At 36.5% G+C, this 12,351-nt stretch overlaps 1 protein-coding gene across 1 annotated transcript; it reads left to right on the forward strand.

The window, feature by feature from the left end:
* Window positions 1-214: 214 nt before the first annotated feature.
* On the forward strand, window positions 215-9,879 carry LOC137958862 (long chain acyl-CoA synthetase 6, peroxisomal-like). The gene is made up of 23 exons (XM_068806046.1): window positions 215-397; window positions 2,755-2,815; window positions 3,442-3,519; window positions 3,753-3,824; window positions 3,905-3,986; window positions 4,147-4,252; window positions 4,341-4,417; window positions 4,562-4,606; window positions 4,717-4,803; window positions 4,959-5,048; window positions 5,160-5,239; window positions 5,342-5,435; window positions 6,539-6,627; window positions 6,733-6,821; window positions 6,957-7,086; window positions 7,353-7,471; window positions 7,583-7,706; window positions 7,928-8,014; window positions 8,356-8,459; window positions 8,545-8,630; window positions 9,164-9,250; window positions 9,366-9,452; window positions 9,540-9,879. Exons 1-23 carry the CDS (start codon window positions 283-285, stop codon window positions 9,636-9,638), a joined length of 2,088 nt encoding a protein of 695 aa, XP_068662147.1. The 5' UTR covers window positions 215-282; the 3' UTR covers window positions 9,639-9,879.
* The last annotated feature ends 2,472 nt before the right edge of the window (window positions 9,880-12,351 follow it).

The following is a 12,351-nucleotide window of genomic DNA, read 5'->3' on the forward strand; positions in this document are numbered from 1 at the left end:
ATATTAACTGAAGCTCCCCGCCGGCGTAATTCAGGTCAGAGACGTACGGTTAAAACGACTTCTCACATCACCTCATCCCTGTATGACCTCAATAATCAACGTCCATACTCTTTAGGGAAGCGTGCCCACCTCCATCTCTATCGATATATATTTCGTCTTCTTTCTTTTTGTTGGCTTTATCCCTTTCTTCTTTTCTCTCACACCAGCATAAAAAAACACATTGAGGCCACGTCTGGAAATAGAACAAACCGAACGATTTTCAATTTATCAATTGGTAGAGCCATGGAATCAGCTGCGCACCGTCGCTTAAGTGTCATTCACGACCACCTTCTTTCTTCACCGGCTGATCAGAAGAGGCAGATTGAAACTAACGAGACTGCTGCCGAGTTCGTTTTAGGTAATTTTTAGTCGACATCTTACCTTTTTTTTATTTGATTCCTTCAGGTCTGTTTGTTTTCCCTTGCTCTTTTGTGAAGTTACGCTGGGGATTCATTTGCGCTTGGTGGGAATGAATCGCTGTCGCTGTCCAATTTTCCCGTTTTATTTGTTTCACGTGTCTTTCTCCTCCTGGGAGGATGTCAAATTCCTTTCTGTTTTCTCCACCAAGCCGGATATTCTTACTTGGCATAGTTTCCTGGAGTGCCACTCTCGCTAATATTAGTTGTGCGCATTTTCCTTTCAATTTTTTTCTTTTTGGTACTTCTGTACCTTTCTTTTCGATGCCCGGAAGGAGGTTTGAATGACAGTTATGTCTCTATTCATAGGTGCTTTCGCTTGCTTTCCACTGTTTTTTATCAACTTTCTGGTCTTATGATACATTATGGTCGGCGGAATTTTTTTTTTTCGTGATTTGGATAGGCGAAGAGAATGCTTGAGGTTAAACCGTCCAATTAGAAACACGGTATTGCAGCTGAGCTGATAGCCCATTTCGTTGTTTAGTGATAGTACAGAATTACTTTTAGCTTCTGGTCAGCACTTATCGCTGTAAAAACTGATGTCCAGAATGTGCTGTTGTGCGACACGAGTAGTCATAAAAAAAGCCGAAGCATATTCCCTACTTTTTGAAATATCCTAGATGTTACTTTAGTCATAAAAAAAGAAGAAGCATATTCCCTACTTTTTGAAATATCCTAGATGTTACTTTACTAAAAGTGATACTGTGATCTGCCTCTTTCAATGACAACAGATTAAATTCAAGAACTTCACTTACCAATTACTAACTGGTGCAGTTACAAATGTATAAGAAAACTTACAAGTCTCTTATAGGACCTTCTAGTCCTGCTTGAGGGAACCTATCTTCTATTACAAAGACCTCCTCTATCCAATTTGATATCCCCTGACCACCTTTGTGAATTTGGATTACATAGTCTTCGAAAGGAATTTATTGGACCATAATTTGTAACACATCTTTAGGAGACAGCATCTCAGTAGTTGAAACTGACCTGCAAAAGAGAATACATGGACCCAAGCTAAGCTTTGTCTAATACGCAAAAGCACTAGCTCCCAAAGAGCTTTAGAGCATTGTCCAATGAATAATGGCAGCCCAAAAAAGTGGCAGGCATGGATAGTGAGAGATGAAAACTGGTGTCAAGTCCCGAAGCTGCTACTTACTCAATAGGCCTACCAAGGGAGTCCGCCATCCAGTGGTTCAAGATAAGTGCTCATGGAGGTGGGGCCGTTAACTAGTAAAAGGAGCTGACTTGTCATCAAATAGCTTGTTTTGATTTCATCTTCTGAAACTTGTTTCATTAGGACCTTGATATCCGTTTTCCTATTTACAATTCATAGCTTAGTACTCCCGCTATGTATTGAATGAGTTGATATGTCTTGAATAACCTCCCCGCCCCAAACAGAAAGATGAATTTTCTTTGTTCAGGATTTTCCTGGTCATCTTTAGCCATGAATAACAGGATCCTATAGCTAGAAAACTTTAAATATTCACTTTTTAGGGACCTTGCTTTACATGATCATGTCAATCAGGCACTTTTCTGTACCCAAAACAGAATAAGAGACCTTTCTGTACAAAATCATGTCAATCAGGACTTTTTTGTAACCAAAACATCAGCTCCTGCCCAATCATGGTTGAAAATGTTGCTTTGCTTATCCCCAAGGGAAAAAAAAAAAAAACAAAGAAACAAGAAGAAAAATGTGATATAGGATGAAAGAGGAGAAGGAGAAAAAAAGATGAATAAAAAGAGGCAGCTGTGCTTAAGGTGATGGCTCTAGCTTGCATATGCATTTCTTTTTGCCTAGTTCATTCTTCTTCTTCTTGTCAATAAAATTAAAAACGTTAAGTCAGCAGTCAAATTTATGTTCCACTGTTTGTGGAAATGTTGGCTTGGTGTTTTCTTGCGCTATTAACTTGATGAGAAGTACCACGAATTAAGCTATAAGGGCTAGATGATTGCCAAACATATCTGCTGAGAAAATGCACTAGTGGGCATTTCTAATATTTTTTATTATTATTGGTCAAAAGTATTATTATTTCATTATTTTCATTTATATTTTTAAACGGGGTCAAGGATATATGGTTTCTTTTACTGATATTTATCTTTGTAGACTTGCATGGTTGTTCTCAATTTCCTGAAAGGAAAATTTTCTAGTTTCAAAACCTTGTTTATTTCATACAATATGAGAGATTTTTACTAGATCTGGCAAAAATAAATGCCTTGAGCCAGTTGTATGAAACATGTAATGTGAACTTCTGTTTACAAACATTAACAACCTTCAGACTAAGCTGGAATATTTTTTCAGGGCAAGGCTACAGTGTGGTTCTTCCTGAAAAATTACATACAGGAAAATGGAACGTGTACAGGTAAAATTGTCTTTAACTGAAAAGATTACTTCATTGTCTATCTTCACTCAGTTTAAGGAACATCTGTCTGGCTTAGTCGAGCATAACTTTGACAGAGGTGATGTGTTATGGTCCTGGGTTAAGTATCTATGTCTTCCGCTCCTAGCAAGCCGGTCTTTTGGGTAGTATTGGCTAGGTGCTTAACATTTGGTATCAGAGCAGGCTCCCACATTGCGAGTTCGAGTCCCGGGACGCGCAAATGCCAGATTAAAATACTGGTAGGTCCTTGTGATAAGCCCTGGGTCAGGCCAGTGTTGTTGCGTAGGCGCAAAGGCTGGATTAAAATACTAGTAGGTCGCGTCTAGGTATTATCGCGGTTGGGCCAGTGTCGTTGCGCCGCTGTGGTCGTCATCTCGCGAAGGTGGGGTATGATGTTATGGTCCTGGGTTAAGTACCTATGTCTTCCGCTCCTAACAGGTCGGTTTTTTGGGTAGTATTGGCTAGGTGCTTAACATGATGAGGACTAGTTATTTTCATACATCAGGATCATTTCTCTTTGGTCTACACAGTTCTTCCTGTGATTGGTGAGAGTAATTTACATACTGATGACTTTATTTCCTTTTTAAATGTAATAAATAACTTGGCAGGTCTGTGCGGTCACCTTTGAAGCTCGTAAGTAGATTTCCAAACCATCCTGATATCAGGACATTACACGATAACTTTGTGTAAGTTTCCTACTTATGTTAATGGAACCAGTTGGTATGTTCTGTTCTTAAAATGAATACAGGTTTTGGCTTCATTTGTTGTAATTGTGTTTAGAAGTGATAGGGTTCAACTGATTAGTGTGTTAACCACCTAACTATCATCAAAGAAAAAGATGAGAAGACATGTAATAAAATTGAATGCTACTTTTTTGGAGTGTGGATTAATGATCCAAATAATGTTTTATGTACTTCAGGCATGCAGTTAACAGTTTTCCAGATTACAAATATTTGGGCACACGAGTTCGGGTAGATGGGACAGTAGGAGAGTGAGTGATCTGTTCTGCAGAAGTGAGATTTTTCATTTTTTAAGTTCTGTTCAACTTATTTCATTCTTCACATTTAAAAGGTACAAGTGGATGACATTTGGAGAAGTGGGTACTGCTCGGACTGCCATTGCTTCTGCTCTAATTTATCATGGGGTACCAAAGGTGAGTTTTTCTGATGGTTGTCATGGAATGTAATTATTCTGTTTTATCCTGTCTATAAGTTTTACATCTCACTAATTACCTTTTTCTTTTAGTCTTGCAGCAGATCTTTCCACTTATCTTGCACCTAAAACTGGTTCTTTTCTCTTCTTTGTTTTTGTAGGGTGCATGTATTGGATTGTATTTTATAAACAGGCCTGAGTGGGTCATTGTGGATCATGCTTGTGCTGCTTATTCTTTCATTTCTGTTCCTTTATATGACACTCTTGGTACAATCTCTTTGAGCTCTAATGTTTTATATGCTTATTCTCTTCAAAGTGATGCATATTGGGGCTTATTGGATCCTTGCACCTGCAGGGCCAGATGCTGTTAGATATGCTGTGAATCATGCTGGTGTACAGGCTATTTTTTGTGTACAACAAACACTTAACATTGTGAGTTCTGACCCAAATGCTCTATCGTGTCTTGCTAAGAATCATGCTGAAAGTTTTGTTCAGTGGCCAAGAATCTTATTTAGTGGGAACTTCTTCTGTATTTGAATGACTTTATTTTATTGATTTCTTGCTTGCATGTTGCAGTTATTGAGCTTTTTATCGGAGATTCCAACTGTACGTTTAATAGTGGTAAGCAAATCTACTTGTGAGTTCATTGTGGGGTTCCTCATTGACCATATGGATTGTGATACTTTCTTTGAATTATCACGTACATCTCAGTTTTCTTTCTCCTTTTTTAGATTGTTGGAGGGATTGACAGAAATATACCATCACTTTCCTCAAAGACTGGAGTGCAGATAATATCTTACTCAAAATTACTTAACCAGGTATAAGCATGATTTATTTTCTGAAAATATTCTTCCTCATTATTTATGTGATATTTCTCAGAATTATATTACCTACCTTGTTCTTTGCTTTAAGAACAGGAGAGTGAAAATGATCAATTCTCTTCTCTCCCTAATAAAAATGATTGTATTTTTAGGGCCGCAATAATATTCAGCAGTTCTGCCCACCTAAACCTGAAGATGTTGCAACAATCTGCTATACAAGTGGTACCACTGGCACACCAAAGGTTTTATAATTTGGATTTAGCATATTAGTTCCTCTTGTTATTTTTTATTTGGTTTATCATCTCTTGGTGAGACAATTTGTTTGGTACTAACTATTTCTTTCTGATGATAAGGGAGCTGTATTGACTCATGGTAACCTGATTGCTAGTGTTGCTGGTGCAACTCTTGGTTCGAAATTCTATCCTTCAGATGTGTGAGTTTTCTGTAAAGTTCAGTTCTAATCCAACATTGGACAATCTCTTATTTCAAATATACATGGTAACTGTTTCTTGGAATTCATCATGGCGGCAAGCAGTTACATATCCTATCTTCCTTTGGCACACATATATGAAAGAGCAAACCAAATTGCAATGGTATATTATGGTGTTGCTGTTGGTTTCTACCAAGGGGTACATAACTACCTCCATTGATCTCTTTATTTTTATTTTTTTTGCTTCTATAGATAATAGGAGGATTGGCAAGCATTTGTTTTATTTTTTTATTTTTGTCATGAATTATTATATGGGTTTTGAAATTTTATGAGAGGATTCTCTCCCTGAAATTGGATAAATTCCTATTATTCACTAATATTAGATGCTTTGAAAAAGAAACATTGGTGCTGACGTTTGAAATACTACTCATCACTGAATACTAAATGGGCAGATGTGTTAGCACTACTTTGAAGAAACCAGAGACTGCTTTTTCCTGAGCTCCGTCTTGACCATATTTCTATTATTTCTCTTAAGTTGACTGTCAGGTTGTTAGTACTTTGTGACATGATTAAAATACCCCTGTTATATTAAAACTGTGAAAATAGGTGCAGATTGATAGGAGGAGAGGAAGATAGAGGAAGAGAAGGAGAAGAGAGAAGAGAGAAGAGAGAAGAGAGAAGAGAGAAGAGAGAAGAGAGGGTGGAGAAGATGTTGAAAAGCAGCATGTAGGCTGCTGCACGAAAGGGGCCAGCTCCAGCCCTGATTATGTTTTATTACTTGAGTGAGAGAGGGACAAAAAAAGACCCTCTCCTAAAACAGTACATGATACACTTGAAATAAATAAGATAAGACCAGATATTTAGACATCCATGTAGACTAACCCCGAACAAGGTACGTGGCTACTTGGAGAGAGTATTACATAGGTAAAATTACCAATATATCCCTGTACCATATCTTGTAACAAAAATGTGTATAAACTGACAGCACTTCAAAGTATAGTTTTAAGTTAGTATTACATAGGTAAAATTACCAATATATCCCTGTACCATATCTTGTAACATTGTGTATAAACTGACAGCACTTCAAAGTATAGTTTTAAGTTACTCTTAAATTGAGTCGTACTAATATCCTTTTGCTGTATTTCACTTAAGTTCTGTAACTAAAAGAAAGAGGGTCCAATTTCTGATCCCTAATTTGGGTTTCATGTAATCTAACTCTTCTCTCTTCCTCTCTAGGTGACTTTTCTTAGTTTCCAATTTTGCAACGTTTTTTAGAGCTCTTTTCATTGTAATGTGATCCAGGACAATATGAAGTTGATGGATGACATGGCAGCTCTAAGACCGACGATATTTTTCAGCGTTCCTAGATTGTACACTAGAATATATGCTGGGTATGGAGATTTCTTGAATGCTTCAGTGATTCTCATTCTGGAATTTTAGTTATTTTTCATGTGTAAAATGTCTTTCTTTTTGTGTTAAAAAAATTAATTACATAGCATTACAAACGCTGTCAAGACATCTGGAGGCTTGAGAGAGAGGCTTTTTAATGCTGCTTACAATGCCAAGAGACGAGCAATATTGAATGGTATGGCACTTAATCATATTAGCTGTAGGCATTTTTGCTTGTTAATTTTTTAATTCTATAAGGTTCTTCAAGTACAAGTATTTAACTTCTCTGGATTGTCATGACAGGGATGCTTAACTTTTTACTTTGTTTTAGGGAAAACTCCATCACCTATGTGGGACCAATTGGTGTTCAATAAAATAAAAGAAAAACTGGGAGGCAGGATTCGTTTTATGGGATCAGGTGCCTCACCTTTGTCACCTGATGTCATGAATTTTCTGCGTGTGTAAGTTGACTCTTTAAAAATCATTTTGTACTTGATTGGGAACTCCTTCCCATTTGTACTTTGAGGGATGTATCTTTTCCTCCCATCTCTTTGTATTTGCTTTTTTCTAGCAATAAAGCTAATCAACTTTTCGAAGGAAAAAAAACAGTTTGTGGGTGTAGAATGTGCTCTTTTCTTCTAAATAAGGAAACTTTTCAAAGAAAAAAAATCAGTTTGTAGGTATAGAATGTGCTCTTTTCTTCTAAATAAGGGTCGATGTATTTCAGATGCATTGGTGGTCAGATAACTGAAGGTTATGGAATGACAGAAACTTCTTGTGTTATAAGCTTGATGGATGATGGTGACAACACATCGGGACATGTTGGTTCACCCAGTCCTGCATGCGGTGAGGAATAGATCTGATCCAGCTAACTTATATCCACACATGTTGTTACTTCTGTGCTTCTGCATCCTAACTTACCCCTTTTAATTCAGTGCAACATATTTCTTGCTGCAGAAATAAAGCTTGTGGATGTTCCAGAAATGAACTACACCTCAGATGATCAACCTCATCCTCGTGGGGAAATCTGTGTCAGAGGGCCCATTATCTTCCAAGGCTACTACAAGGATAAAGTGCAAACGTAATTATCTAACCATATAAGATTATTTATTTGTAGTTTGAAGTTAATTTTCAGTTCCTGTGTAGCCCGAGTGCTTAAATCTGGTGAGGGAATGGATCATTGGGTGTGGTTAGTGAGTTCTGGTTTTACTTCATTAACTTTGCCTTCCCTTGGATTAACCAGGGCAGAGATTGTCTGATTACTATGCAAAAACTTGCTGACAGCTCAATTATATTGTACAGGAGAGAAGTTATAGATGAGGATGGTTGGTTGCATACAGGAGATATAGGACTGTGGTTACCTGGAGGGAGGCTGAAAATTATTGATAGGTATAGTGAAGTATTGATTGGTTGAAAAACATAATTCAATTTTCTGTAACCCACTTTCTGTTGAGTAGTCAAATTTTGATCATGAGAATGGAGTCAAATTGGCTAGATCATGTTCTTTTTAATTGAGCTTGTTCTTGAAAACTGGGTTGCTTTGGCTCCTTGTGTAATCAGTTCAGTGTATTCATTGCTTATCAGTTTTCCTTTTACTTTGCTGGCAGTTACTTGTGAGAACACGTATTGCTGGATAATGCAGGATTTTGTGGTCGCTGTTATTAGGAATTTTATTGGTTGTGTACTTATCTTTTAAATGTTTTTGAGGGTTTCTTTTTCTACTCCCACAGGAAAAAGAACATTTTTAAGTTGGCACAAGGTGAATATATTGCACCTGAGAAGATTGAGAATGTGTATGCCAAGTGCAAGTTTGTTGCACAATGTTTTGTATATGGTGAGGGTCTTGTGCTCCAAATTCGTTGTCAATGGCTCACTATTTTGTTTCTTTCATAACGTAGTAATATTTCCCTCCATGGCAGGTGACAGCTTCAACTCCTGTTTAGTAGCAATTGTATCTGTTGATCCAGATGTTTTAAAAGCTTGGGCTGCATCAGAAGACATCAAGGTAGTGTCGTTTTTCCCGTTTCTTAATTACATTCTGACACATGTGAGATTCCCAATTTGGGCTAGTCCATTAGTACTTTCTGGTGTGTCACTTGCCCCTACCCCTCCACAGATCTTAGTTCAACAGAAACTGTTCAATGCTAAGATTCAACAAAAAATTGTCCATTCAGTGGAGGGTCCTTTTTAGATTGACCCTCTTATATAAGATTCCACTAAGAGGCATGGTCTACTTATTCTCTGTCAATATTCTGTTTATAGATCTGTATGCATCAGTCGATCATATCTGTGCACATCTTATTTTCTCAAATGTGAAAAATGTACTATTAATGGGTAGTCAGCTACGCAAATAGACCAGAGGCGTTGGTGTTCACTTGCCCCATTCAAATATGAAATTTAAAAGGTTTTTACATTGTTCTTCTATATGCAGTATGACAATTTACAACAACTGTGTAGTGATCCACGAGGCGTTGGTGTTCACTTGCCCCATTCAAATATGAAATTTAAAAGGTTCTTACATTGTTCTTCTATATGCAGTATGACAATTTACAACAACTGTGTAGTGATCCACGGGCAAGGGCAGCTGTCCTGGCTGACATGGATGCTGTCGGAAAGGAAGCTCAGGTAAATCATATGTTATTGTTTGGGAACCATCAAATGATAATGGCTGATTTTAGTAGTATTTTCAAAGAAAAAAGAAGTGATTCTGATTGTCGTTTTCCTCATTTTTGATATGCAGTTAAGAGGTTTTGAGTATGCAAAAGCTGTGACTTTAGTCTCAGAAGCTTTCACATTAGAAAATGGTCTTCTTACTCCAACATTCAAGGTTAGTTCTTTTTGCTGGTTCCAACCCTTTGAAAAATGGTAAAAAAACATGAACACTGGTGAAGTTGAAACTGCCTTCTTGATGCAGGTCAAGAGGCCGCAGGCAAAGGAATATTTTGCGAAAGTAATTTCGGATATGTATGCTGAGCTTTCTGCATCTGATTCATTGCCCCAGAAAGCATTGTGAACTCGAGAAGTGTTTCAGGTTTGCCAATTCATCCAGATTTGGATGTCTCATGAAAAAAAGAGCATTGCTGGAAGAAAGGGATAAGGTGTCTGCTCTAGTTGAATAATTCCCCTCAAATCATATCTTACATAATGAGCTTAATAATTATGATCATATCATACTGGCCTTTATATGTTTTATATTCGTTGAACAGGTTTAAGTGAAATGAAGGTGCAAAGTCATAAATTATACAAGATTTTAATCTACTCGGCTTTCACGATATTAAAAGCGTGCTCATAATGTCTTTAATAAATTGCTTCACCCTCTGTTAATATAGATAACAGATAACAACTACATAGTTCTAATACATCCCCACAATTTTGTTTTTAAAAATTATTTAGCTCCGTGTTAGAAGATGGGCTCCAGCTTACATGACCAAGGAAAACTTACATCTAAGAGTATTATAAGATGGGTTATACGACCAAGGAAGATTTACAAGATGGGTTCAAACTCATAAGAAGTAGGACCTACCATGATTACCAGAGCTGACATCCTTATTACATAAGTTGGAAGGTCAATGACTCACAAAAGTATATTTATCTTATCATCATGTCCTAGAAGAGTTTTAGTTTAAGTTATGTTTGTCTTTTATCTATATTGAGTTATTTAATTATGTTAAGACTTATCTTTAAGTGTTAGAGTTTAGGTGTAATTGGGACAAAAGTAGTTTTAGTGTAATTGAACTCGACTACCTTCCTCTATTATAAATAAAGGTTCATGTACTCTAATTATAATAAGTGAATGAAGTCAATGAAGTATTTCTCCTCTCCATACATTTAACATGGTATTATAGCAGGTTTTGTGAGTTGACTTGGTCAATCCACAGAGATAATGAGATTCTTTTATCTAAACCCTAAACCCCAAGTCAAGGTCGTAGTTATTTTTTTTTTCAATCCCTACACCCGTAGTTTGCTTTGCGTTTTCACCTTCATACTGAGATTTTTATATTACAAATTATATATTGACGGAAAAATATTTGAGTCTATTTTCTAAAGAAAAACTAGTTTTTTCAATCAGAGTTATCTACAAAGATAAATCAGTATTTGAAGTAGTGAAGGTCAGATTGCAAAAGAGGTTCGAGCAGCAGTAGAAAGTTTAAACTTCCGAGGTATTTTATGCCATCAAGAACGAGACTTTATATGGAGAAATATATATCAAAAGAAAGATCTATAAGTCTATTTTATTACCTATTCAACCAAATCTCGATCTGAGTTTTTTTATAAGGAGGTGTTGATCTTGGAATATTCAATGCTCATGCTGGAAAAAAGGAGAAATAATGCTTAGTTCGGCTAGATGACAGAGATCGAAATCTATCAGATTATTTATCTTCTGATAATTATATTTTATGAAGAGAAGTTATACTTGGATGAAAGGTATTTAAGTTTAGTTTCAGAAAGAGAAAATTTCATGTCAATCTGATCTATATTTAAAGATATATTCGCATTGGAATAATCAATGGACATGTTGGTATTCTGTTACATTGAAAAATCTGAATTTATGCCCATTGTTTTGTGTCACTTTTTGACTTGATATATCAGGAAAATATCTCTTCTCTCTGGTTTGAGGGTTTATTTATACATCTCTGTTATTTGGGCTTATTGTTACATCTATGATATTTGGTTCAAGCTGGGATCACTGTCATTACATCCCAGCTTGAAGGGGGTAGAAGTAGAGAAGTACAAGAAAGAGATATTTTATTCCATATGTTGTGGATAAGTTTATGTGACCAAAATATTCAAGAAAGGGGGAACACAAAAGATGAAGCTTCTGCATCTAAGAAAAAAATATTTATATCGGATTATGATTATTTCATGGGTCATTCTACAAGGTTTATTATTTTGGTTCGTGTTATATGTGTTGGAATATGGTCGTGTTATATCTAGTTGTGGCTATTATGTCTCTTTGGGGACATTATTTATTGAAGAAGAGGTGACCTCAGTATTCTTTCTCATATCATCATTTATTTGACCTCGTAAAAAAATATCATGGTTGGGAAACTATGACGGATCTTTTCAAAAAAAAAACAAAGCATGGTTGGGAAACCATGACAGAGGATACCTTGTAAAAAAATATCATGGTTGGGAAACAATGACAAAGGAACTTAATACCCTGTTAAAAAATATCAAAGTTAGGAAACCATGACTGACCTTGTAAAAAAAATAATATAAAATATTACGGTTAGGAAACAATGACAAATGATACCCTATCAAAAACTATCACAGTGGGACACCATGATGGAGAAACTTATTATTACATATATGTTATACCCCCCTGAATTGGCCAGCTGAGCCTCATGGAAGAGAGCATCGGCGTGAGGGCGAGTGTTGGTATATGAGAAGACTATCATTTTATACAAAAATATTTTATACATCATCTGTAACAAGCTGGGAGTTCATGATATGCTCTCACCCCCAGCGTGAGGGGGAATGTTGGAAGATAGGCTCCAGTCCACAACCAAAGAAGACCCACATATCTAAGAGTATTATAAGATGGGTCACACAACCAAAGAAGGCCCACAAGATGGGCCCAAACCCATAAGAAGTAGGACCCACCATGATTACTATGAGCTGACATCCTTATCACATAAGTTGGAAGATTAAGAAGGACTCACGTCCTAGAAGAGTTTTAGTTTGAGTTATGTTTGTCTTCTATTTATATTGAGTTATTTAATTTT

This window comes from Aristolochia californica, unplaced genomic scaffold, assembly GCF_029961685.1.
Source record: "Aristolochia californica isolate CCGP_79_NKW_82.1479 unplaced genomic scaffold, dmAriCali1.0.hap1 SCAF_3, whole genome shotgun sequence".
NCBI lineage: Eukaryota > Viridiplantae > Streptophyta > Magnoliopsida > Piperales > Aristolochiaceae > Aristolochia > Aristolochia californica.

Excerpts from the sequence above, each read along its gene's own strand:
- LOC137958862 (XM_068806046.1), top strand. The coding sequence starts at position 283 with ATGGAATCAGCTGCGCACCGTCGCTTAAGTGTCATTCACGACCACCTT. Across the intron at positions 398-2,754 it reads TGCTGCCGAGTTCGTTTTAG|GGCAAGGCTACAGTGTGGTT; the intron begins GTAATTTTTAGT and ends ATATTTTTTCAG. Across the intron at positions 5,049-5,159 it reads GTACCACTGGCACACCAAAG|GGAGCTGTATTGACTCATGG; the intron begins GTTTTATAATTT and ends TCTGATGATAAG.